The sequence below is a fragment of the Pleurodeles waltl genome, chromosome 1_2 (genome assembly GCF_031143425.1).
Source record: "Pleurodeles waltl isolate 20211129_DDA chromosome 1_2, aPleWal1.hap1.20221129, whole genome shotgun sequence".
NCBI classification, from domain to species: Eukaryota; Metazoa; Chordata; class Amphibia; order Caudata; family Salamandridae; genus Pleurodeles; species Pleurodeles waltl.
The window spans coordinates 508,650,086-508,677,686 of record NC_090437.1 but is presented as its reverse complement, the minus strand read 5'-3'; the positions used below and the strand labels follow the sequence as shown (position 1 = coordinate 508,677,686).

Below are 27,601 nucleotides of genomic sequence, written 5' to 3'. Positions count from 1 at the left end.
TTGCTTTGCAAGGTGTGGGGGCACTCTGGAGGGCTCTGAGTGGCCAGTGCCAGCAGGTGACGTCAGAGACCCCCTCCTGATAGGTCCTTAACTGATAAGGTAGCCAATCCCCCTCTCAGGGCTATTTAGGGTCTCTTCTGTGGGTTCTCTTCAGATTCTACTTGCAAGTTTCCAGCAGGAATCCTCTGCAACTACTACTTCATCCTCGGATCAACCGCAGCCTGCTCCAGGAACCTAACAGCAACAAAGTATCCAGAAGGGATACTTTTCCTCTGCAACTTCAGCTCCAGCCAGCAACTGCAACAGCTTCCACGGAGTGCAGGCTCGGAGGACGCCCTGTCTTCACCCTGCACCAGAAGGGCCGAAGAAATCTCCTGTGGGGTGATGGTGTCACTCCCCTGCTCACGCAGGCCCCTTCTAAGTCGACGACCAGTTCTCTTGGACTCCTCTCACAGCGACAAGCATGCTCCTTGGAACACAGAGGGTGGACCCCATCGACACAGACAGTCCTGAGGTCCTGCTGTCACAATTTGGAGGCGGTAAGAACTTGCCTTCCCCCAGAACGACAGTACCCCTGTGCACCGTGTCGTCTTCACCTCCTGAGGCCTCGGTGCACTCTCTGCAAAATTCCTTCACCACAGCCTGGCCCAGGTTCCCAGCACTCTATCCTGTGACGCTCAACTCGCTGAGTTGATATCCGGCGGTGTGGGACCTTCCTTTGTAGTGCTGCACCAACCGCATTTTGCACCTCCTTTGTCCCCGTTTCCTGGGACACCCGTGGGTGCTATCTGGTGCCTATGAGGGCTCTCTGGAGTGCTGTGAGCCCCATCTTCCTCCTCACACAGTGGAGGCCTCCAGGTCCCTCCTGGGTCCAGATAGCGCCTAGTTGATGCAAAACGCAACTTTGCTGGAGTCTAGGCTTGTCGGGGGAATCCAGCGCCTAAACTCGCCTGCATCCATCTTCACGACATGTGACATTCTTTGCATTATGCTGGAACCCGCTGGCATCTTCCTAGGGTGCATTTCTACAGTCTTCGTCCAACCGGGGACTCTTCTTTTGCACCCTCTTCTGGGTTGGCAGGGGCTTCTGTCCGTCCTGGAACTTCTGTCGACTTCTGGACTTGGTCCCCTTTCTTTGCAGGTCTTCAGGTCCAGGAATCCAGCAGTTGTTCTTTGCAGACTTGGTTGGCTGCTGCAAAATTCCAATCACGAGTTGTAGTGTGTCCTAAGCAAACTTGCAGTACTTTACTCCTGCTTCTCTGGGCTTAGGGGTGGGGTAATTTACTTACCTTTACTGTATTCTTACTCTCCCAGCGATTCTGCACACATTACACTTGTCTAGGGGGGAATTTGTGATTCACATTCCACTTTCTTAATATATGGTTTGTGTTGCCCCTAGACCTATTTTCTCCCATTGCATTCTATAGCATTTCCTATTGTTTGCACTATCCTATGTCTAATTAGTGCCTTATTTTGGTGTCTAGTGTATATATTGTGTATAGTACTTACCTCCAGAAGGAGTAATGCCTCTAAGATATTTTTGGTACTGTGTCACCTAAATAAACTACCTTTATTTTTGGTAACACAGAGTATCGTCTTTAGTTGTGTATAAATACTGTGTAACTATAAGTGGTATTGCATGAGCTTTGCATGTCTCCTAGTTCAGCCTAAGCTGCTCTGCTATAACTACCTCTATCTGCCTAAGCTGCTAGACCACTACTACATTTCACTAATAAGAGATAACTGGACCAGATATAAGGTGTAAGTACCCAAGGTACCCACTACAAACCAGGCCAGCCTCCTACACACAGCAGTCACACAGTAGCTTATCACACCTGAAAGGAACTACACAGTGTTGCAAAAATAAAGGTACTTTATTATGGTAACACTGAACTAGATTACTTGCAGCCAGTCCTCCCACCCCCCTCCTCCACCAGAAGTAAGTACACATTATATATCTACACAAAAGCAATCAGAACTTAGTATAGAAAAGCACCAGCATTGGCAAGAATAGTAGAAAATAGCTAAGGCCCTAGGGGAGGACCAAACCATATACTAAAATAGTGGAAGGCGAAGTAAAGTCCCCCACCCACAGGAAGTTGCAGTGAGGCACAATTAGCACAGCTGGAGAGGAGTCCCACGTTGCTGGAGCAGCAGAGGAGAGACTGCCCTTGCACAGATGAAGTGCTTGGGTTGGGGGTGGGCCTGGGCTAATCGGAGCCTGAAGATCCCTTGGAGCAGGAGACAACAAGCCTTGGCTGCTAGATGAGTCGCGGTGCACAGGGTTATTGTCCTGCAAGGAGAAGAACAGGCTCATTGTCTCCCAAGTTGGACAGCAGGCAGAGGACCGAGGGGACCACTTCAGACCACAACCTGTGATGCAGGATCCACGCAGTTCCAGAGGAGAGCAGATCTAGGTTGGCAGATTTCGTTGCTGTAGGTGTCTGCAGATGCAGGGGAGTGACTTCACGCCAAGGGAAATTCCTTCTTGGTGCATGCTGAAGTCTCGCTGACTCCAGAGGACGCACTGCTGGGGAAATGTTTCACTGACATCACCTGCCTGTCCTGACCACTCAGATGCTCCCAGGGACCTCTGTATATCTTGGTTTTAAGATGCCAGAATCGAGTGACCACCTGGAGGAGGGTGTGGTGATTGACAGGGGAGTGATAACTCTCCTTTTCTTTGTCCAGTTTAGTGCCAGAGCAGGGACCGGGGGTCCCTGGGCTGTTGCAATTCAGTTTATGCCAGGTCCAGGAATCCCCTATCAGTGAAGTGTAGGCAGTGTCTAGGAAGCCAGGGCTCTCTATAGGTAGCTGTGGATGATTAGCAAAGACTTATCTAGGAGACATGCGAAGTTCATGCAATACTGCTATAGTCACACAACACCCTCACACATGAAAGAACCACAGTGTTACAAAAGTAAAGATACTTCATTATGGTAACACAAATGTTCGAATACTGGAAAGGCAGTCCCCCTACTAGAGGTAAGTAAAACACTATTATATACACATTAGCAATCAGTAAAGACCATCAAAAGCAATAAGCATTGGCAAAAGTATAGGTAAACAATGAAGGCCCTAGGGGCGGGCCAAACCATATACTAAGAAAGTGGACTGTGAAAGGCAGCCCCCCACCCAAGGATGTAGAATCAGTATAAGGGAGCTGGAGGAACCAGGAACCCCAAGACGTGAGTAACTGAGTGACCAGGAGAGGAGAGATAAGTACCTGGTTTTCCCCAAAACCTATAGGACTTTGGAAAAGGATTATGCAAGACCTAGCCAAGAGTGTAAGAACCCAAATGTGGCTTCTGACAGGAAAGGACCTGCAAAGGAAGATGAGCAAGCCCAGTTAGTGTTGGAGTGTCCGGTTGTGGCAGGAGCCACTACCCACACTTCTGTGGATGCAGGACCAGGTCGATGGTGGACAAAGAAGGCCAGCAGTGCAGCACTGGAGATGAAGAGAAGTCCCAGGAGTGATGCAAGTGGTGTCTCACGTCGGTGGTCGAGATGCAGTCAGTTAGTGGTGCTGGAACACCACCAACAAGCCTTGGCAAATGCAAGAGATGGAGAAGAAGTTTTGCAAGGCTGAAGAGGACCAGCAAGGCCCAGTGGACTCGACCCAAAGTGGGGAGTCCGGGTGACCCTCAGCAGTGAGTAGTGTCACAGAAAGAGGAGGCAGCCCCCACAGGCAGTAGGAACAGCAGTTGGGGTGAGGCCCACTCAGTACACCTGAGAGGAATCCCATGTCGCTGGAGCAGCAGGCAGGAGACCCTGCTTTGCAAGAAGTAGCGCTGGAGGCCGGGGCAACACAGAGCCTGAGGATCCCTTGGAGGAGGAGCAAACAAGCCTTGGTAGCTACAAGAGTCCTGGTTGTGGTGCACAAGGGTACTGTCCTGGAAGAAAAGGCAAGGGCTTCAGAAGATGTACCGTCCACCAGAACAGAACCCGGCCTTCCACCGTATAGATCCAACACCAGACTGTTGTTATAGTGGCTGCACGGAATCAACACACCACTACTCCTACTTTCACAATTCCATCGGACAAAGAGTTGCAAACTATAATCTGTGGGTCGGAAGGTCTGCAATACTGCAGCCTGTAGGAGAATACCCTCTTTTTGGCATGGTTACCCCCACTTTTTGCCTGCTATAAGTGTGCTTAGATTTTTTTCACTGGGATCCTGGTAACTAAGACCCCAGTGATTATGTACTCTTCCTCCAAATTTGGTTACCTTGGACCCTTGTGCACTCCACAATTGGCATACTGGTGCACCCATGTAAGTCCCTAGTATATGGTAAATAGGTACCCAGGGCACTGGTATAACGGGGTCCCTCCCCCCCCCCCCCCCCACGGGCTGCAGCATGCATTGTGCCATCAATGGGGCCCATGCAAACTGTGACTACAGGCCTGCCTGTGCAGCCTGTGTGAAATGCTGCATGCACGTTTCACCCAACATAAAAGGGTTGCCTTATATCGTGGTCATTGCACTCTGACCCTGTAAGTCACACCTATGGTAGACCCATCAGCACAAGGGCAGGGTGCATGGTTCTCAGTGTAAGGGCACCCCTGCATGAGCAGAGGTGCCCCTACAAACCCCAGACTCCATTCCCTGGGTTTTGTAAGTGAAGGACAGCCATTTTAAGGTATAGTGGACACTGCCCAACACAAACTACATAATGGCTTTACCAAACCTAGGAATGTTTTGTATCAAACATGTTGGAATTATGCAACTACAACGATTCCAGTGCTGGCTGCATGATCCCATCTACACTGAGGGTTCACTAGGGGATTCGCCATATCAGCCTGTACAGCCTTGCAGGGTCTGCATGCCAGCCCGTGCTGCTGCTGATCCCAGACACTGTTTTGCCCCACTGCTACTGACCTTAACTTTGGCAGGCAAAGGCAGAACTAAATATTTCCTGTAGGACAGAGGTGACAGATTTTGCCACAGTGAAAATAAGGTGAGCAGAGGCCCCCTGAGAGCATGTTACTGGTTCGTCCAGCTGGTTGACGTCTCTGACTCCCTCTAAAAGGTGGGTCACTGTAGAAATGTCCAACTCCCTTCCTGGGTTACTTAAGGGCTCCCCTGAGGGTGGGAACTTAGATTAATCTGCAAGAGTTCAGGAATTGTCTGCAAGTCTCCTCTGCAAACTGGACACCGGAAGCGCTGCTGTTCTTCGCTGGAACCAAGAGCAAGACTGTAACCAGTAGGAGGACTCCTACTGCAACTTTGTTTCCAAGTTCTGCAAAGAATTCAGAAACCTCGTGGCCGTGCATCCTCCAGAGTCACAGGGACTCTGCTTGCACTCAGGAAAGTAAGAAGGAATCTCCCTTAGAGTGAAGGAGCCACTCCCCTGCATCCACAGGCACTTCAACGACAACTGGCTTGTGGATCCTGCTGTCCAGTGGACTCTTGGAGGCTCTACAACATAGATGGTAGTTCTATGGCTCTCCATAGGTCTGACCTATCCTCCTTGCCACTGAGAAGTCTATGGTCCCTCGCTGGAACTGCTTGGCTGGAACCCCTGTGCACCGCATCGGTTTGCCGTTGCTAAGGCTTGTTGGCTCTTCTGCCCGAAGACCTTTTAGCTCAAAGAAGCCCCAGCCGCCAGCACTCTCCAGTTCCAATGACAACATCCTCTCTGCAACTCCTGCAACGTGGGCACCCCTCTTTGCTGTACTGTTAGGGCCTCTCTGTGCTGGCTGCCAGAGGCTCCTGATGGGGGCTCCAACAACTCCTGCTGGTTCTCCTGCTTGCTGAGGGCTGCACTGACCTACCGGGCAAGGTTGGGCCACCTGGGCCTTGCTGGTCCCCACAAATCCAGCAAATGCCGTGCAACGCTTCCCTGCATTTGCTAAGGCTTGGTGGTGGTCCTGCAGACCATTGTCCCCTCTACAATTCGATGACTTGCATGGAACAACTTGTGGACGACTCCTGGGATCTACCTGCATCATCTGGACTCCACAGCTGCACTTTTGTGCACTGTCCTACAGGAAAGCATCTCTGAGAAAGATGGGCAATGCCCTCCTGCACTGCCTGGGCACCTCTAGGTGGTCTGGACTGTCCTGTCTTTTCTTAGGTCCTCTTCTCCAGGAATCCATGCCTGGGTTCCACCAACCTGGCCCACAGGTCACAACAGCAGCTGGACAACCAAGGTCCCCATTGACTTCAACGGGAGGTTCTGACAAAACTTCACCCCTATACACCTGGGCTCCCTGGTGTAGGTACTCCACTGTTCTGGATATCCACAATTGGGGGCACCATCCAACCGCCCTTGTCCCAACAGGTTTCCTTAGGGTCCTCTGGGAAGGGTCCTAAAACATGAAAACTCCAGTTGCAACTTCCCCATGTTATCTTATGGGCACTGAGCCGGGGTTACAACTCTGCACATGGGCGACTGAAGAATCCTACCTACTTACCTTTGAGGCTTTATTACTTTCCAGTCCTAAGGGTCCTTGGGTGGTAGTGTGGGTTGAAAGTGATTTCCGCATCCCATTTTTAGGGTCGAGCCTGCGTCGCATGTGCTCGCGCATGCGTATCGCTAGCGAGACGCTTTAGGTATTAGAAAAGGGCTAGGAGCCCGTCGACGTCACGTCAGTGTCTTTCATTGGCAAGTTGGCTTGCCTGTTAGAATCCGCTTCCTTTGATTAGTGGAAGGCATGCATACGTCATGCCTTTTCTGGTGGTTAGCCCTCCTCGAGCGCAGCCACCAAGTACAGAAAACATGCGAGGCTCGCTGGGTTTGTGGACTACTTTTTCTCTATTTTCGCAGCGCGATCTTGCTGGGAAGAAGTAGAGCGCTTCGCATACTATCGACCAGTTGATTGCACTTTTGCCGATTACGTTCATAACTGTACTTTTGCCGATGGTATTACGTGTGAACTGTAGCAGTGCGATCGCGCTGTTTTTTTCTTTTAATAAAAGAAAAATCCGGTTGGGAGTTTACAACTGTGAATAGCTGTAACTCTGACAAATGCGAGACCCTAGTGCATTGCAAATGCTTGTTTTTATTATATGGTTTGCCTTTCCCATAGGGGCCCATGTTAATTTATGTCTTTACTTACCTGGTGCTAAGTATATTTTTCTGTGTTCATATCTCAGGCTAGGAGATATAAAAAAAAAAAGTTAGTTCTAGAGTGTGTGTTACAATAAGTATAACATTTTTCTAACACTGGTGTGGTTCTTTCCTGTGTGTTCATCACTGACTTACCTATATGTTATTTGCAATGGCTTTACACCCTCCTGGATAAGCCTTAGCTGCTCTCCACAGCTACCATTATGCAAGCTCCGTTTATCTATAGCAGCCTACACTATCACTATGGGTTGCCTGGACTCAATACATGGTGCCTCACCTATAGGTGCACACCATATACTGAGCCAGCGTCCTACACTGGTGGTCTCTGGGTTCTTAAAAGATACAGCCTCTATTTTCACCCATAATGGCAGCCCATGGGGCTACACTGCCCTTCCTTACTTCATCTCTCCTATTTACCAAAATATGGTTTGAGAAATATATTTAGGACGTTTTTACAAAAACAACATGAAATTGGATACATATATAATCTCCTGGCCCCTTTTTTAAGTACAAGATGAGTAACTGGGCCATTGTAGCCTGCTTCTATAGGTTGCATAATAACCTTTCTCTCAAGTGACTCCGCAGGCCATCAGTTGAACATTTGTACTTAAAATATATTGTGAAAAAGTGCTCAGTGGTCCCAGCACATGGGTGACACTATTCAGTACTTATGACTATACATCGAAATCCCTACTAGAGAAGCAGGTTTTGAAACTGCTCATCGTTTCTGATTATGCCAATGAGCTGCAACCAACTGCCTTGATTTTCCATTCAAACTAAATTACATTGTGATGGCACATGGTCCTTCTTGAGCTCAAATTATGGAGTCAAGAAATATGGCAAAACAGGTCACTGTAGATGGACACTTCAAGAGATGGAAGGCTTCACACTCTAACCCCATTTTAAGAAATGAGTGTGGCATTAAAATAACTAGGTGAGCCATCAAGTACCTTAAATCAAAGTTTCATTGAGAAACAGTGCAAAGTGTTAAAGGAAAAATGCAAGCAACGATTCCTATGTGAAACAAAGGATATTTGTCTGGTTTTTGCTTACACTAAAAGAGTGAAGTTAGAAGCCATTCCTTAACAAATTAAAAGCACTTAAAGGAACCATCCTTTGTTGCCGTTATATTTAAAAGCTGCTTATTACCCAATCTAAGGGCACCATATTGTTCAGTGTGGTGGGGCAGGAGCAGAGACGTGCTGAGGCAGGTTTTAAAACTTTACTTCCAGGATTATTACATATTAGCATTATGGTGTATACTAGTATAAAGGTGGCAACACTCGCATACAAGAGAGACATTTAATAATTAGTGTTAAGAGGTAGGAAAAATGAATATCAAAGTAAATGTATCCACCCATACTATACTGGGTTTACCCTATAAAAGGAATACAGCAGGAACTATGGACAAATGAATACTTCCCATGTGACATTTCCACAAAGGTAGATGACGACTTACAAGACAGAAAAAGAACTTGACCTGCGGGACAAGTAGTGCAGCATGCAATTTGTGTAAGCCTCTTGATAGAAATCACTGAACACAACTAGCTCCAACAAGGACACTTGTTAGGCCTTGGCTACTGATTGGAATAGTCAGTTACTGTTATGAGAAATGGGAGGGTATGAACTCAATTTGGTTTAATATCACCACTCCCTTAGTCTCGAAAAACTGAATTCAACATAGCCCTCCTCTATTTCACACAATAGCTTCTGCAAAGTGAAAGTACAAATGACAATACCTGACTGTGCTGGCTTAAAAGATGATCTTGAGATGATAACTGATTCAAAAGGCCAGTGACTCTGCTTTCTTTTTCGGCTAGAAGTGTGTTTACCTCTTCTAGTTTTTGTTGAACAAGTAGAACTTCTACCTTGGCGTTTTTCAACTCAATCTCAAACTATAAAAAATTGAAACACGTAAAACATCAACAAAGTTTTACACATGAGAAGACAACTAGTCGCTATATAGCAGGGCATACGAAAAATATAGTTATCTTGACCAATTCATAACACGTCCCCTTTCAAAAAAAAGGGGAACACAATGTAACGTCATCCAACACCGCAGTAGTTTTCTAATAAAGCCATAAGCTTGATATGTGACTACAACACGTTTGCTATACAGTCAAAGCATTGATCTTAAACATGGTGTCACAATGAGCCATTAAGCAAGCAGGTAAACACATATCCATAGGTGTCTGTTCAAAAGAACATGCTACATGGGATGCCAATACGGTTGAGTATATATCCAATCATACCACAGAAGAACAAGTAACTTACTTTCGACAATGCTGGATTCTCCAACTAGATTACCCACCTTTTGATTTCCGTCACAAACCAGGCTCTTTTCCAACAATTACTCCTAAGAGCTGTAAGGTGGTGCCATCAGACTCCGTAGGGCCTCATCCCACCTCCAAGACACGGACTTAGACATAGGTTCCACTCATGCATGCTTACTTCAGTTTACAATAAAGCTTTCAGTAACCTAAGATGCTGAGCATTCGTAACGGACTGAAAACTGTATCAGTGGGCAGAATGCAACATGGAACCTTTTTAATACCTAAACGTCCACTCCACAGAAAGGGAGGGTCAGGTGAATCCACCAGCAAGACCATTAACCAAGGAAAGTGACTTTCTTAAAATGGATATTTATTACAGCAGATGCCTCGCCATTTGAAGAAATACAAAAGCAGCACCTACAAATGGAAGGTTTGTGGAGTAGACTTCACACCAGGAAGTCTTGCATAACCAAGTAAACAAAATGTCTCGAGGAGGATCTAGGATTCAATGTAGTACTGCTTGTTGAAGGGTGCCTAGGTAGCTGTCTGGCAGATGCCCATTCGTTTTGGGGGCCATATTTAAGTGGGACGCTATTGTGCTCTTTATTGCTTGGTGTTTGATAGACCTTTCCTTCACGCACTTGCCATACAAGGCTTTCCTCCAATATTGACTGTACAACCATAGGAGAACCTGTTCCCTGCTTACTCAGTACAGTATGAACATAGCAATCACACAGCTCCTTTCCGTGTGGAGAGATAGAAGAGATTCCATTCCCCGATTGACTTTCTTCAGAAAACTGTCCTTAAATGTGATGAGCTACTTATGGTACACAATACTGCAAGCTATGACAAGATAACATGAGTTTTTTTTTTTTTCGGTTGGAGTTGCAGTGATATGAAGATTTTATCATTTTTGCATACAGTATAACATGCAATCTTTATTAGGCTTTCACTATTGGATACTGTCAAGTTCGTAACTAACTATAAACGATCCCTATAGTTTTACTACAAAGGACTGACTGTTTATCCTTACCTCTAGGAACAAAATGTTGCATTGCTCTCTTTTGGTACCAAGGTGATGGTCACAGCAAGTTGTTCATTATGGTATTATTGTACCTTTATTATCACATCTTTAATACTTACTTAGTCTGCCATTGTAAGCTATGGTTCAAGTGCTTGGGGAAGTGTATTTGTATGAATAAATCTCCCACTGACTTACTACTCTATTACAATGATTTGTCCTAGAATGCTTTGTGGGACTCTCCAACCTTTTATATTACTGGGCAATTATTTTATTTGTTTTATATGTTGCGCTGAAGAATGTGGTGTCGAAATATTTGACCTCCAGCAAATAGAATGCTAATGCATTTTTAGTGCGGGTACTAAGGGGTGTGGTTGTGCGACCTTACACTATTATACACTTACCAACTGTTTTAGGACTTTTAGGTTTCGTTTGTCAAACCTTAGCTCTGGGTAACTGTGGCTCTGAGCAGCAAGGCTTACGCAAAGGAGCAAGTGTAAAGTATTTAAACAGCACCAAAACAATTGAAGAAATAGACAAGACATCAAAGGAATCCAACATCAATTTATAAAAATAGACTATTTTAATAAATTTTTAAACACCACAACGAAAAAGATCCACTGGAGGGTTCTAGGAATTTAGAATTTAAAAGGTATAGTAGATCAATTAATTTTACTCAACCATGAACAATCATTGACAAATTTAACAAATGTGACTCTTAGAAAGGTTTGCAGAAAAAATTGGACTAACTGAGAAGCAGTCAGAGTCACTTCAGATGACCAACTCCAGTAGGAAGCCAGTCAGGGGGACTAGCAAGGCCCTCAGAAAGAGCCACCTCAGCAGATGAAGCAGTCTTCAGTCGGTTCCAGGCACTTTTATGCTTAGTAGGGCTTTCCTATAGAAGTGGTACTGATGTAAGGGATGAAGGATGCTTAAGATGCTCAAGGATGCAATGCAGTCGTATAGGGTCTTGTACGACTGCTACTCGGTTCATGAAGGGGACGAGGTGATCCCAGTTACGGGGTTGACACCTGAATCTTCTGAGTGCTGGCTCTCACCAGTCTATCCTTCCTGTGTCAATAACTCGTCCTCTGGGTGTCCCAACTGCACACAGATGGCACTCCTGGGCTCAACAAACTCGGGTGCAACTTTGTGCATTGGGTCCTGGTTTGCACAGTGGCGGCTGGTTGAAGACTTTGAGCTACCAACTTGCCCCATAAAGCTTCTTCAGCTGTTGTGTCCCTGTGCTGCGAACAGGACGCCAGTCAGCTGACCTTTGGAGTCTCTTGGCTTTGGATGGGCTCTGGAGACGACTTATTGAGCAAGACACAGCCCTGCAAAGGACAGTCCCTCTTCTTTCCTAGCTACCAGGTGCCGACCACGATGATGCAGCCTCAATTTGCCAGTTCCACGGCGCAGCAGGGTAGCCCTTCCTCTGTCTTTCTTCCAGTTCAGTCTAGATCTGAGTTCGGGGTGCCAGGGATGCCCTACTTATGCTTAGAAAATGCCCTAAGGGCTGGATGCAGTTGGTAGCCAATGGACTATCAGGTTCCCTTCCCATCTGATGACATCTAACTGCAAAGTGCGGCATCTGGGTATCCCTGGAAGTACCATTCTGCCCAACCACTTCCAATATGGCAGGACCACTCTCCTGATGTGTGGAGCTCCCTAGCCCAACCTAAGGGTGTAGCTGCACCTCCCTGGAAAACAGGTTTGGCAACGAGTTTCCGCTCTACTGTCCCTAGTGCCAGCCGGTCTACCTGAACAATGGAGCAGACCCTCTCCCAAGCATTTCCCATTTGCCTCCCAAAAGTAGCTTCTCCTCTGAAGCTCGCCTACTGGGCCAACATTTGTGTGGCTTCCTGCAGGAAGGAAGTGACAACTCTTTCCAGAACAGGCCTGTATTGTATCCTTTCCTGGGGGTTATTAGCAAGTCTCCCCAGAAAGGCAGAAAACTGTCTCAGTATCAGGACCCCACATGCAACCGATATGGGCACAGGGACTAAGGGGAACAAAGTGGCAACTTGTTAAAGTTGCACACTGCAGCAAGTTGTTTGATACCTTGGATGAGTCACTGGTTGCACAGTTTCAGAGAACAGCTAAGGAGACAGCGTCTAACTATACTTGCAAATTGGGCGACCAAGCCCTTCCACAGTAAAAACGGGATTTGGGTTCTAAATATCAGAACATGTAAAATGCATGTTATACCCATGAGATATGTGGCACCCTGCCCCAAAACTTGGTATGCCTTCTACAGGGATGACTTACACATATACAAGGGGGGAGTATGGCTTTGCAGTTACTTAAAATAACAAAGTTGGGCTAGCAGTTTAAACTGCCCTTTCAGCCTGCAAAAGGTGGGCTGGTAGTCTTGCTTATCTTGTGTCACACCCAGGGTGGCACAAACAGTGCTGCAATCCTTTGGAGGCACCCTCAAGCTTACATGCCCTGGGTACCATTTACCAGGGACTTATAGGTAAGTTAGCTTAACCAATATGGAATAAGCCAGTTGGACCATGGTCTGGTTAGCAGGCTTTAGTGTACTCTGAGTAGAAAAACCAGCAGCAAACATTTAGGTGATCATACAGAAAAGGCATTTCTTTACATGAGGCATAACAAAAGCAGGCTAAAGAGAAAAACAAACAGAAGATAAGAAACAACAGTCCTTGCATATGACCACAAACATTGTCTATTGTCCAGAACAGATTGAATCTGCTCAGCAGTTTCTGCTCAATACCCAAACATGGAGGTGTAGGTTGTGGAGGTTCAGGTGTAATATCTTGCCCTCTTGGGAGAGCAAGTCCAACCAAAGTGGTAGCATGGAGCTAAGGGTAGATCCTTCGACTCAGCAGGTCAGTATTCCAGACCATCTGAGCCCCGAGTGGGACTGTCTAGATAAGCTAAGCCTGGTCACTACTGTTTATCTTCAGTACACAGGCAAGCAGTGGCAGAGACAGGAAAGTGCAAAGGAGTGCAGAATGTGTCTTCATGGAAACCTTGTGGTGAAAAATCGAGAGTGTGAAACATTTGACAGAGTTCTGAGAAAGTGAAATGATCTAACCAAGGAATGCTGCAAGGGAGAATAGCTTCTTGAACAACTTTCAGATGCCTCTTGGGGTCAAGCTATATGGCATTAGGAACAGCCAGATGGCTGAGAGTCAGAAATTCCCAGAAGGTCCAGCCAGCAAAACAGCCTCAGCAGCTCAAGGAACAGCATATGTGGCCCTAAACCTTACTGTTTGTTACAGTACCACATGTTAATCGTGTTACTACAGAAGTTCGTTGCGGCTGCCCTTGATGTAAGGTAGGGAGGCTTTGAGAGCCAGATGAATGTCATGCAGCCCCAGATGAATGATATGGTGCCTCTGATCCCCATCTTGTGCAGGTGGCCTCCTCAGCCCAGAGTCAATGCATCCATTACCAATGTGAGTTCTGGATAGGCTCGGAAATATGCTGCAAGTCAGGCTGGAATCTTTCATTCACCATCGAAGGCCCTGGACTGTATGGACCAACAGTGCTGAGTCCATTAAAGGCAGAGGTTCCACTGGTGCCAAAAGCAGTGAGGCACCAGCAGGATACACAAGGTCAGAGTACCAAGAAGCCTAAGAACTGTTGAGGCTGAACACAGTAATCAAGACTGAAGCATCAGGATCATATCATTAATGTCCCAGACTTGCTGGTAGAGTGGGCTGTGTGGTTGACTGCACACAAAATTAACACTTCTGTTTCCAGAACAGCCACTATTAAGAGAATGTTCTTCACTAGCTGAAGGTGTATTCTCAGCTGGTTGATGGGAAGGCCCAGGGAAGATGGGCGCGGGATGGCTGTCTTCAACTCTGACAAGATTGCTTGCAACTAGTCAGATGAACAGGAAAATGTGCACTCCCTATCTGCGAAGATGGCTGTGACCAGAGGCTCCACCAAAAAGAGCGTTACCCACAGGTAATTAACTTATTGTAATGGATACTTCTCACCACAGAGTCCTTACTTTTAGAATGGATAACAAAACAGTACTTTCCAAAGTGGAGGGTCTGTGAAGTGGGTTCAGATCAAAAAAGTCCTGCAGGAGTGAATGGGCAAAAAAACATCTTTCCCATCAGACCTGGCTTGGAAGGAAGTAGTGCTTTGTGAATGTTTGCACAAACACTTACGCCACGGCCTGGCAGATGTAAGAAACAGGTACTCCCTTTGTCAATACTGTGTAGTAGCTTTGACCCTGGTGAAATTACCCTATCCTTCCAGAGGCTGCTTCTTTGCCTAAGCTCGGCAGTTCTCAATGAAGAGGGCTATCTATCATGACAGAGTTGTTTTCTGCACCATCTTACATTTCATAGCCGCAGAAAAACCCACAAAAAGCTGATCTAACCAATGGTTTTGATGCAATTGATGTAAGAGCTCAAGGCTCTTGGGGTTCAGTCAACGGAGTGTCTGGTCCTCCTTGGCAGGGTGAGGCAGTGCAAAGAACATTGGAAGAGTGATGGATTGCCCAACATGAAAAAGCATCACAACTAAGCAAAAAGGTAGCCCTGGTCCTCAACATCAAAGTGTCTGAAAAAAAGGAGCTGTAGGTCAACTGCATCAAGAGAGCCTGAAGCTCACTCATACGACAAGCTGAAGTTATTCCAATGAGGAAGATTCTTTTGAGAAGCAGTAGACACAACAAGCCGGTTTGCATTGACTTTAAGGGAGTACAAAAGAGGAATGTCAGGACCAAATTAAGATCCCAGTGTAGTACCACAAATAGTTTGGAAGAACATGTGTCAAACCTTTAATAAACCACATCAAAACAGGTGACTTTAACAAAGACAGTTGGTCCGGCAAGTGCAAAATGGCTAAAAGGACCAACAAATAACCATTAATGGTGCTCACTACAAGACCTTGCTGCGCCTAAGATATAACAAACAACAAAACATCCAGCAGTTGGGCTTGTAAGGGCTCTGAGTTGCGGTCTCCACACCAAAGATTCGTCATCTTTAGAATATCCCCAGGCTGGATCCAGAAAATTTAACAGCAATGCTCCTGCTTGCCAGGAGGTGATGTGGAGGGGCTCAGTGACAACTTCGTTCCACCCAGGAGGAATGGAACTAAGGGCCAACCCTGCATGTTGACACCAGTTTCTTACTTTACTTTGTCTGCATCATTGGATGTAGAGCTAAAAAATAATCACCAATACCAGGGTGCAAATTTCTACAGTGGGATCTTTTTAGACTGGAAAGGAGACAGTTTTACAGAACGTGGAGGCAGAAACAAAGTGAGGAACCCCTGGTTAGAGTATCCACCAGAAAGAGTACTACTGAAGGTAAGTAACTTGTTCTTCTGATGGATACTTCGAACAGCAGACTCCTCATCTTTAGAATACATACCAAAGCAGTACCACTTGAAGGTAGTGGGTCAGGGGAATGGCTCAGATTAAAAAGACCTGCAGGGACGAATGGGTAAAATGCATTTCCCTTCAGAGCCGTCAACACAGCAGTGCTTCATGAATGTGTGTACCTATACCCACGTTGCAGTACGACAGATGTCAAGTACAGGCACACTTTGTGCCAGCGCAGTTGTAGCATCCTTGGCTCTGGTAAAAGCTACATTTTGGCCAGCAAATCTTGATGGCGATAACTATCCACCTTGGTGAAGTCGTTTTCTATACTCCAGAGAATCCCACCAATAGCTTATCTTCCACGCAATGGACAAAAGGTGTTATGAAGCTGTATGACGTGGTTGCAGCGAGAGAGCTTTAAGCAAAGTCAGAGGGACTGGAAAAACCTTCTACAGAGTCTCCTGACTGCTGTGAATGGGTAACAATGGTGCAACCATTAGGAAAGCAAGGTCTAAATTAAGATTCTACTGTGGTATTACAAAGGGTATTGAGGGAATAATTGGTTTCAAACTTTTCAAAAATCTTCTCACAATGACTAATATGACCAGGGACAGTTGGTCTGGGTAACATAAGAAGGATGGAAGGGCCAATAGATAACCTTTAACAGTGCCCAATGCAAGTCCTTGCTGGGACAGAGATAAAACAAACAATAGGGCAAACAGTATGGCCTGCCAAGGATCAGTATTGTGGGAGCTACACCAGACTATAAAGCTATCCAAGAGCCCAGAGCAGACAGACAGCAGAAGGATGCCTGGAAGCCAGAATCACACCCACAACTTTGAGAGGCAGACTGAGTGCTGTCAACTGCTGCCACTATCTCCACGCATGCAATCGGAGATTAGGGAGCTTCTGGTTGAGGAAAGGCGATGTGATAGGCGATTCTTGTGAACCACTAGCCTGATTGGAGGACAGATGCCAGTACCCAGAAGTTTCTGGTACCACATTCTCCTTGCCCAATCCTGGCGCCGCTAGGATGACTTGGGCCCAGTTGCATCTGATCTTCCTCAGAACTTGGGGGACAAGTGATAGTGGCGAAAAAGTATACAAGAGTCCTGTGCTCCAGTATTCAGAGAAAGCACCTTCTTGGCAATTCCAGCATGCAAATGTTTTGACATTGCACGTTCTCTGATGTGGTGAAAAGTTCAGGCAGGGTTCTCTCCATAGTTAGAAGATGCCCGTTGCCACATTTGTGATTCACCAGGTGCTTCTCCGTTTCTCCCACCTGCCCTGGGGTTCAAAGATCCCACCAAGTATATCACAACCAGGGAAATGCAATGTCACTCGAGACAGTTCCAGGGGTGAAGAGCTTCCTGGCACAGGACCAAACAACCCACGCCCGCCCTGCTTGTTGCAGTACCACAATGAATGAGCCTCCCGTTGAGGAAAGGGGTAGGAAGGCCTTCAACTCCAGGAGAATGGCTCCCAATTCAAACAATTTGATGTGAAGACAAGTCTCTGCCAGAGATCAGAGTTCTATGAACACGATCTCTTCCAAATGACTTAACGATCTCAGCATTCATGCATCTGTCACTAACCTGAACTCCCAGTAGGGCAGGCAAAGAGGTCTGCCACTGGTCCAACTGTGGTTGAGCCACCACAGCAGGTATTTTTTGACGTTCAAAACCTGGACATAATCTGACAGGTTCTCCTGGTGCCGTGCCAACTCACACTTCAGGTTCAAATACAGAGTCCACATATACCACCCGACAGAGTATACAAACAGGACGCAGGATCCCAAAAGGCTCAAAAGCCTAGAAGCATCTCTCACCGAGACCCATTACTAAGGCTGAAACATCAGGATCATAGCCCGAATGTCTTGTTCTTGCTGGGTGGAGGGAATGCCCAAAACATCACTGTATACAAGATGGACAAAGCGAAGGGAAGCCTCTTTAGGAGTCAGGTGTGACTTCAGCACATTGATTCTGGAGGTCCACTACTGCCTCTGTCGAGCCTACCTTCAACAGCCAGCCATCAAAGCAGGAGAAAACTTGAATCCCCGACCTCCAAAGTACTGCGAACATCGCCATCACTTTTGCAAACACTTGAGGGGCACTAGGGAGGCCAACGGGGAGGTTGGCAAATTGAAAATGCTTATAATACACCTACCTTGCAAGTAATGTCTGTAGGACTGCAGGATTGGTATATGAAAGTAAGCATCCTACAGCATACTACAGGGCGGAAACCACCATCCAGTCGATTGAGGCCAGGGCAGAAATAACCTGAGCCAGGGTGAGCATCTTGAATTTTTCTTTCTGCAAGAAAACATTCAGATGGTGAAGATCTAAATTAGGACAAAGGCTTCCACCCTTCTTCAGCATGAGCAAATAATGGAAGTTAGCAGTCAGTCCTCATTTTTCAGCCAGAACCCTCTCTATGGCTCCTTTGACCAAAATAGCCTGTACTTCTTGGAGTGTGTGTGTGTATAGTGCAGAGAATGGTAAGTTAACTTAACTTGAGGGCCTGGGCCTTGTATGTTTGACTCCCCCACCCCACTTAGGACTGGGGTGCCTGCTGTGGTGTGCAGTGGGCCTTGGATTGAGCAGTAAAGCTAGCGACCCTTTGGCACGCCTTTAAAGGGGGTGGAATAGGTGAGGATAATGTCTTGTTGGTGTAGAAAATCCTAAGAAACGCACCATGGCCCAACCTGCTTTGAAATGTTGCAATGTGGATCTTCTCACCAAAAAAAGGAAGACCCATCAAACATTATGTCCATTAAAGAAGCTTGCAAGTCCCCAGTGGATTGCATTCAACCATGCCTTTGAAGTACCACGCTAGTGCCAACTGATCTGCCCAAGCAGTTGTAGTGTCCAGTCCAGAAGGGATAATGAGTTTTGTGGCATTCTGACCACCCTGGAAGAGTAAAGCCAAAGTGACCCAAAATTCCTAAAGGGCTGGCAGTGAGATCCTGCCAACCATGTCCACAAACATAGGGTGTCTATCTTCATGGCAAACAGCAAGCATTAAATGACTGGAGGGCTAGAATAGGAGAGGAAACTGATTTCCAAATTTCCCAATGCCTTGCAACTGACAGGAGAATTTGTGGTAAAAGAACTAGGGCTCATCCTGTTGGTGGAAGCTTGAACCAAACTCTCATTAGGGTCGCCTCACACTAGTCTGTGGCACCTAGCAACTGGCATGTTCAATGGAGAACATCATAAGTGATTCAATCATGTGACCACGTGGTGTCAGTCAGGGCTTCATTAAATGGGAAAAAAATAATTCAAATAAGTTTGTCCAGGTTGTAAAACCTCTGTTGGAAAAATGATTTTGACTTCCATAGTAGGCAATCTTAAGTCTAAAACCTCAGTCGCAAGCCTCATCACCACAACAAGGGAGACACTTTTCTGTTGGTAGTCAGAAGGAGAAAGCAACCCAGTGTCTGGGGACATGCTGAACTCACTAGTGTCCTATAAATCTAGGTAGAAGTTGTCATCAGCAAAATGTTCATAATGTTGGAGACAATATTCCCCTTCAACACCACTGTCAACCCTAAAACCTGGTTGGCTCTGGTCAGAGTCTGAACCAAAAAGTTGTTTGAGCTTTGGAATGAGGATCCAAGAGACACCCTGATGTCTTCACAGCTTCTCAAGTTGAAAGTGGTGGGACTAGGAAGAATTCTGCTTGGTGTTTTTGTGCTTCGATTTAGAAGACTACCTGTTGTAAGATCATCCTTGGCAGAGGGAAGGGGTTAGCACCCTTGACTTCGAGCAGGAATGGGATTTCCAACGCTTCTTTTAATGTTTGGCAACATAAAGCTTTGTGATACTGGATCGACTTCGGATGCATAAGGCACACTCCTCACATGACAGTCAGGGCTTGAACACAAACAGATACACCTGGTGGGGGATCTGTCAGACATCTACTTGCAACAGTCACCATAAGGTCTAAACACTGTAGTTTCAAGAGTGGACTTTTTTTTTTCCAACCACACTGGGAAAAGTGATTGAGAAAACACTCTTCAACTAATGAGGAAAAGGTTAGCAGGTAGCTCTGGATCTGCGTATGATGGCACAAAAGAACAAGTTACTTACCTTCTGTAAAGCTCTTGCTGGTAGAGACTATCTAACCGCAGATTCCTCACCTTTTCAATACTTCCCCAGTGTAGGAAAGTACCCTCTTTCTTGGTATGGTTACCCCCTTTTTCTGCCTGATGCCAGTGTGTTTGACTGTGTTTACTGGGATACTGCTAACCAGGACCCCAGTGATTATGCTCCCTCCCAAAACTTTGTATTTCATCCCACAATTGGCACACTGGTGCCCCACTGTAAGTCCCTAGTATATGGTACCTAGGTACTGATGGCATTAGGGTTCCAGGGGATCCCTATGGGCTGCAGCATATATTTTGCCACCCATAAGGAGCCCAAGCAAAGGGTTCTACAGGACTGCCATTGCAGCCTGTGTGAAAAGGTGCAATCACCTTTTCAATGCACCAGGTCACTTATAAGTCACCCCTATGGCAGGCCTTCTGGCCCAGAGGGCAGGGTGCAAAGTACCGGTGTGTGAGGGCACCACTGAACTAGCAGAGGTGCCCGACAAAATCCAGGCCCATTTAACTGGACTTTGTGAGTGCCGGGGCTTTTGCAAGCATTGGTTGTATGATTACATGCACTCTGGGGGCTCCTTAGAGTACCCTCGGTATTGCCATTACAGCCTTCTGAGGGTTTCCTGGCAGCCCAAGCTGCTACCACCTCGCAGACAGGTTTCTGCCCTCCTGTTGCTTGAGCAGCTCAAGCCCAGTAAGACCGAACAAAGGATTTCCTTTGGGAGAGGGGTGTTGCACCCTCTCTCTTTGGAAATAAGTGTTACAGGCTGAGGAGCGGTAGCCTCCCCAAGCCACTGGCAATGCTCTGAAGGGCACATTTGGTGCCCTCCTTGCATAAACCAGTCTACACTGGTTCAGGGACCCCCCCGTCCCTGCTCTGGCGCGAAATTGGACAAAGGAAAGGGGAGTGACCACTCCCCTGTCCATCACCACCCTAGGGGTGGTGCTCAGAGCTCTTCCAGAGGGTCCCTGGGTTTTGCCATCTTGAATTCAAGGTTGGCAGGAAACTATGGGAGCATCCGAGTGGCCAGTGCCAGCAGGTGACGTCAGAGCCCCCTCCTGATGCGTGGTTTCCCAGCTAGGTGACCAATGCCCCTTTCAGGATTTTTTAGGGTCTCTCTCGTGGGTGGTTCCTCAGATTCAGGTTGCAAGACTCCAGCAGAATTCCTCTGCACCCTCCACTTCGACTTCTGATCAAAGAAACTGCAACTGGGCGCTCCAGGACCTGACAAGCTACAAAAAAGACACCTCCTGCAACATTGTATCAACGGTTCCTTCCAGCAACCGTAACATTTTCCCGGTTGTGCATCCGCCAAGAACAGACCGTCTTCAGTCTGCACCAGGAAGAAGGAATCTCCCTTGGGGTGAAGGAATCACTCCCCTACATCTGCAGGCACCAACTGCAACCACGACCGGCTGCGTGGATCCTCTCTCCTGCTGAGCTGAGTGGATCCTGCATCACAGGTGGAGGATTGAAGTGGTCCAGACGGTCCTCTCTTCCACCTGTCCAACTTGGGTGAAGGTAAGCTCTTGCCTGCCTACGCAGGACAGTACCCCCGTGCATCACATCATTTGCAGCTGCCAAGACTTGTTGGCTTCTTTCCCAAGGGATCTTCAGGCATCTTGAAGCTCCAGCCCCCAGCACTCGATCCTGCGAAGCATAGCTCCCGGAGTGGTTTTCTGGCGGCGTGGGATCACTTTTCGTCGTCCTGTGTGGGCTCCTTCTTCAACTTTCGTGTCCCCCATCCTGTGGGACTCCCATCTATACACTCCATTTACCTACGTGGGGGACCGATTTTCTCATTCTACTTTTTTAGTATATGGTTTGTGCTCCTCCTAGGGCTATTTCTCTCTATAGTGATTTTCACTAATTGCCCTGTGGTCTAACTGTTGTTATGCCTATTTCTGCATACTAGTGTATTTTATTTGTGTATTACTTACCTCTTATGGGGGTATAGCCTCTATGGTATTTTTTGCATTTGTGTCACCAAAATAAAGTACAATTATTTTTGCAACACTTTGGCCCTCATTACAACATTGGTGGGTGGCAACCGCCGCCCGCCAAGTTGTAACCGCTGTGCGGCCGCCAATGCAGCCGCACTCCCGCCCATTATGACATCCCTGCTGGGCCGCAACATGGGAGCCGGCGGTGTTGTGGTCGTGCGGCGGGTGCAGTTGCACCCGTCGCGCTTTTCACTGTCTGCAGAGCAGACAGTGAAAAGCCGCATGAGGCCCTGTCAGGGGGCCCCACTACTCCCTGTACCGCCAGCCTTTTCCTGGCGGTTCAAACCGCCAGGAAAAGGCTGGCGGTAGGGGGACTCTTAATCCCCTGGGCAGCGCTGCTAGCAGCGCTGCCCTTGCGGATTACTACCGCCGGAGTCATTGTGGCGGGAAACTGCCAGCCCCGGCGGTGCTTCTGTCATTTCAGTCCTGGCGGTCCTGTACCGCCAGGGTTGAAATGACCCCCTTAGTGTTTCTTTCGTGTGTGTAAGTACTGTAACTGACTACAGTGGTATTGCATGAGCTTTGCATGTCTCCTAGATAAGTCTTGGCTGCTCATCCACAGCTACCTCTAGAGAGCCTAATAAGGGATATCTGGACCTCGTATAAGGTGTAAGTACCAGAGGTACCCACCAGACACCAAGCCGGCGTCCTACACCATCTTATATCTTCTTAAGTGTAGATGTTCGCCTTTCTTCAGGAAGGCCTGCAGAAGCACTTAGGATAAAACATTATGCAGCCTATAGAACAGGCTCCAATGGCCAAATTCTTCAGACTGTACTTAAAGGATCAGGAAACTTAAAATATATATATATATATATATATATATATATATATATATATATATATATATATATATATATATATATATAAAGCCAATACTCAGCTAAAACTCTTATAAACCCTTTTTGTAAAAGTTGAGAAATGAAGGACAGCAGGACAGTGTAGTCCTATAGCCTGTCTTTATGGGAGTTTAAAAACAGCATCTTTGATTTAAGGACCCAGGGACCACCAGTATCCCATCATGCAGAGCAGGTGTCAGTTGCTTCAGATCTTTTTGACGAGATGTGATAGGTAGGTCCCATAGTCACCTCTGTCATCTACACCGCAAAGGCAGGAGGGTTGCTTATGACTTCAATGGAGATTCCCCATAAGAGAGACCTGGGATTACAGGTAGGAAACCATTCCTTCTCTTTTAGGGGATTCTCCATTGATAGTCATGAGCAGTGAATAGAGTAGCAAGCCCAACCCCACCAACAGCGGTGAAAAAGACAAAAAGAACTAAACTAGCAATTTAAGCAAATACATTCCTGAGGGAGGCCTGTCCTACTTGAGCATCCGTTCTACCATCTAAGACCAAGCAATAGTGACTGGTGAGCGTGTGAACAGACCTCAATGTAGCTGATTTGCAAATTTCAGCTACAGGGACATTTCTCATTAAAGAGGCAGTAGCCTCTTATAGAAGTTAATAGAATATGCCTTAGGTCTATCTGATAAAGTCCTGTTGGCTTTTTAGTAGCTTAAAAGGATACAGGATACTATCAATCCGGTGATGGATGGTTTGGAAGTACCTAGGCCTGTATGGACCAGACTGTAATAAAACAATTGGTCCGATTTGGATAGGTTTCACGTTTTGTCTAGGTAAAACTTTAAAACTCACCTCACATCAAGGGAATGGAGTGTTCTTTCAGCCAGTGTGGACGGACGCTAAAAGAAGGTTGATAAGGTAATCCTCTGATTGTCATGAAAATTGGAAATAGCTTTTAGAAGGAATTTCGGGTGAGTCCTCCTCTCTACCTTATTGGAATGGAAGACTGTGTAAGGTTCAAGAGAACACAACGTCTGGATTTCACTAACCCTACGTGCTGATGTGGCTGCTACGAGGAAAGCAGTTTTCACCCGAGAGATGTTGCAAGGATGATTTGTGAATGGCCTCAAAAGGGGCCTGCATGAGTGTAGGAGGCTGGCCTGGCTTATAGTGGGCACCTTGTGGTACTTACACCTTGTGCCAGGTCCAGTTATCCCTTATTAGTAGAATAGAGGTGTTTCTAGCAGCTTAGGCTGTTAGAAGTAGCTATGACAAAGTAGCTTAGGCTGAACTAGGAGACATGCAAAGCTCCTACTATTCCACTTATATCATATAGCACAATATCATAAGAAAACACAATACACAGATATACTAAAAATAAAGGTACTTTATTTTAGTGACAATATGCCAAAAGTATCTCAGAGGATACCCTCACTTAGGAGGTAATATACACAAGTTATATGTACACAAACCCAAAACAGGTAAGTAACAGTAAGAAAAGTAGTGCAAACAATGTAGAATCACAATAGGATGCAATAGGTAGACATAGGCCTAGGGGCAACACAAACCGTATACTCCAAAAGTGGAATGTGAATCACGAATGGACCCCAGGCCTATGGGAGGTTGTAGAGGGTCGCTGGGACTGTAAGAAAACAGTAAGAGTGTCCAAAGTACCCCATCCCAAGACCCTGAAAAGTAGGAGTAAAGTTACCCTACTACCCCAGAAAGACAGAATAGTCTTGATAAGGGATTCTGCAAGAACCACAAGCACCAGCAAAACACTGAAGACGGATTCCTGGACCTGAGGACCTGTAAAGGAAGGGGACCAAGTCCAAGAGTCACAAAAGTATCCAGAAGGGGCAGGAGCCCACTAAACCCCGGATGAAGGTGCAAAAGGGCTGCCTCTGGGTGGAAGAAGCTGAAGATTCTGCAACAATGAAAGGATGGAAGATGTCCCACGGTGTGCTGGAGGTTGCAGAAGTGTATCCAGGCAGAAATACTGCAAACAAGCCTTGCTAGCTGCAAGAGTTGCGGTTGAGGATTTTGGGTGCTGCTGGGGACCAGGCAAGACCAGGATGTCGCCCCTTGGAGGAGGAGACAGAGGGGGCGCTCAGCAACTCAGAGAGCCCACGCAGAAGCAGGCAGCACCTGCGGAAGAACCGGAACAGGCACTTAGAAGATCTGAGGACAGTGGTTGACTCAGTCACAAAGGAGGGTCCCACAACGTCAGAGTCCAACTCAGTGAGTTGGGCAATGCAGGGCGTTGTGGGGGACCCAGGCTAGGCTGTGCACAAAGGAAGTCCTGGTAAAGTGTACAGAAGCCGGAACAGCTGCAAATCACGCAGTACACAGGTTTGCTGTCTGGCACGGGGAGGCAAGGACTTACCTCCACCAAATTTGGACAGAAGGGCCACTGGACTGTGGGAGACACTTGGACCCAGCTCCTGTGTTCCAGGGACCACGCTTGTCAGGATGAGAGGGGACCCAGAGGACCCGTGATGCAGAAGTTTGGTGCCTGCGTTAGCGGGGGAAGATTCAGTCGACCCACAGGGGATTTCTTCTTGGCTTCCAGTTCAGGATGAAGGCAGACAGCCCTCAGAGCATGCACCACCAGGAAACAGTCGAGAAAGCCAGCAGGATGAGGTGCTACAATGTTGCTGGTAGTCGTCTTGCTACTTTGTTGCAGTTTTGCAGGCGCCCTAAAGCAGTCAGCGGTCGATCCTTGGCAGAAGTCGAAGAGGGAAGTGCAGAGGAACTCTGGTGAGCTCTTGCATTCGTTATCTGAGGAATAGCCCAGAGGAGAGACCCTAAATAGCCAGAGAAGGAGGTTTGGCTACTGAGAAAGGAGGCTTGGCCACTGAAAGAGGTAAGCACCTATCAGGAGGGGTCTCTGACGCCACCTGCTGGCACTGGCCACTCAGAGCTGTCCATTGTGCCCCAACACCTCTGAATCCAAGATGGCAGAGGTCTGGGACACACTGGAGGAGTTCTGGGCACCTCCCCTGGGAGTTACTGGTCAGGGGAGTGGTCACTCCCCTTTCCTTTGTCTAGTTTTGCGCCAGAGCAGGGATGGGGGATCCCTGAACCGGTGTAGACTGGCTTATGCAGAGATGGGCACCATCTGTGCCCATCAAAGCATTTCCAGAGGCTGGGGGAGGTTACTCCTCCCCAGCCCTTCACACCTATTTCCAAAGGGAGAGGGTGTAACACACTCTCTCAGAGGAAATCCTTTGTTCTGCCTTCCTGGGCAGCCCAGGCCCCAGGGGGGCAGAAACCTGTCTGAGGTGTTGGCAGCAGCTGCAGTGGAGACCCCGGAAAGGCAGTTAGGCAGTACCCGGGTTCTGTGCTAGAGACCCGGGGGTGCATGGAATTGTCCCCCCAATACCAGAATGGTACTGGGGTGACAATTCCATGATCCTAGACATGTTACATGGCCATGTTTGGGGTTACCATTATGAAGCTACATATAGGTAGTGACCTATATATAGTGCATGCGTGTAATGGTGTCCCTGCACTCACAAAGTCAGCGGAATTTGCCCTGAACAATGTGGGGTCACCTTGGCTAGTGCCAGGGTGCCCACACACTAAGTAACTTTGCACCTAACCTTCACCAAGTGAGGGATAGACATATAGGTGACTTATAAGTTACTTAAGTGCAGTGAAAATGGCTGTGAAATAACGTGGACGTTTTTTGACTCAGGCTGCAGTGGCAGTCCTGTGTAAGAATTGTCTGAGATCCCTATGGGTGGCAGAAAATGCTCCAGCCCATAGGGATCTCCTCGAACCCCAATACTCTGGGTACCTAGGTACCATATACACAGGAATTATAAGGGTGTTCCAGTGTGCCAATGAGAATTGGTAAAATTATTCACTAGCCTGCAGTGACAATTTTAGAAAGCAGAGATCATAAACAATGAGGTTCTGGTTAGCAGAGCCTCAGGTATACAGTTAGGCACCACAGAGGGAACATATATAGGCCACAAACCTATGAGCACTGGGGTCCTGGCTAGCAGGATCCCTGTGACACATACCAAACACACTGACAACATAGGGTTTCCACTATGAGCACAGGGGCCCTGGCTAGCAGGATCCCAAGTGAGACAGTAAAAACACCCTGACATATACTCACAAACAGGCCAAAAGTAGGGGTAACAAGGATAGAAAGAGGCTACCTTCCTACAAAGAGTACTATATTGAGCTCCCAAGGACGAGATCGATGTCTTATCTGGAGGAAAACCCGTTAAAAGGTATTTTTATAACTGGGATTTTGGAAAATGAGGCTTGTGACGCCCAATTAACTTTTATGGAAAGGAAATGGTCAGATTTGGCCAAATGGAGTAAATATGGAAGAATGCCATCTTCTTGACAGGTTGTTGGGTCCACATTATTATATAACTCAAAATCTCTTCTACTTGAAAAAATAGACTGAACGTATTGATAGTCGTTTAGACTCCTTGAGAATTTTCATGCATTCTCATGGAAGGTTCAGATGCCCATAATGGACTAGCTCAGGAGCCATGTTGTCAAACTCAAGGGGGAAGAGGTTGGGGCTATCCATCTAAGTCTCCAAATTTCGTGAGAAGATCCAGTCTGTATGGCAGCTTCACATGTGGACGTCCTGAAATGTGGAGAATGTCTGAACAACCACTGTTGGGTGTGAGAAAGTAGCCTCTGTCTAGCATGGTGACCCCTCCCCCCCCCCATTTTTAGACTGGGGGATCCTGCTAGCCAGGAGCCCAGTGATCATAGCTTGTGGCATGTGTGTTATCAGTATGCTTGACTGTCAATGGAGTTCTGCTAACCAGAACTCCAGTGCTTATGCTCTCTCTATGTACCAAATTTTGTCACTATAGTTTAGGAATTCCATATTCCAATTCTGATTCTGATTTGCACACTGGAACCCCTTTTATAATTCCCTAGTATATGGTACCTAGGTATCCAGGGCGTTGGGTTTCGAGGCGATCCTTATGGGCTGCAGCATTTCTTTTGCACTCACAAGGAGCTCAGAC

General features: G+C 47.0%; 1 protein-coding gene across 5 annotated transcripts in view; it reads right to left on the bottom strand.

Annotated features, from left to right (window-relative positions):
* Positions 1 to 27,601, bottom strand: part of CENPE (centromere protein E) — a 1,295,748-nt gene that overhangs the window by 266,391 nt on the left and 1,001,756 nt on the right. For 4 of the 5 annotated variants that reach the window (XM_069241483.1, XM_069241509.1, XM_069241518.1 and 1 more), the window contains one exon: positions 8,813 to 8,968. The exons of the other annotated variant lie outside the window; for it this stretch is intronic. In XM_069241483.1, coding sequence (XP_069097584.1) covers positions 8,813 to 8,968 — 156 coding nt within the window. The remainder of the gene's footprint in view (positions 1 to 8,812; positions 8,969 to 27,601) is intronic. 5 annotated transcript variants of the gene reach the window in all.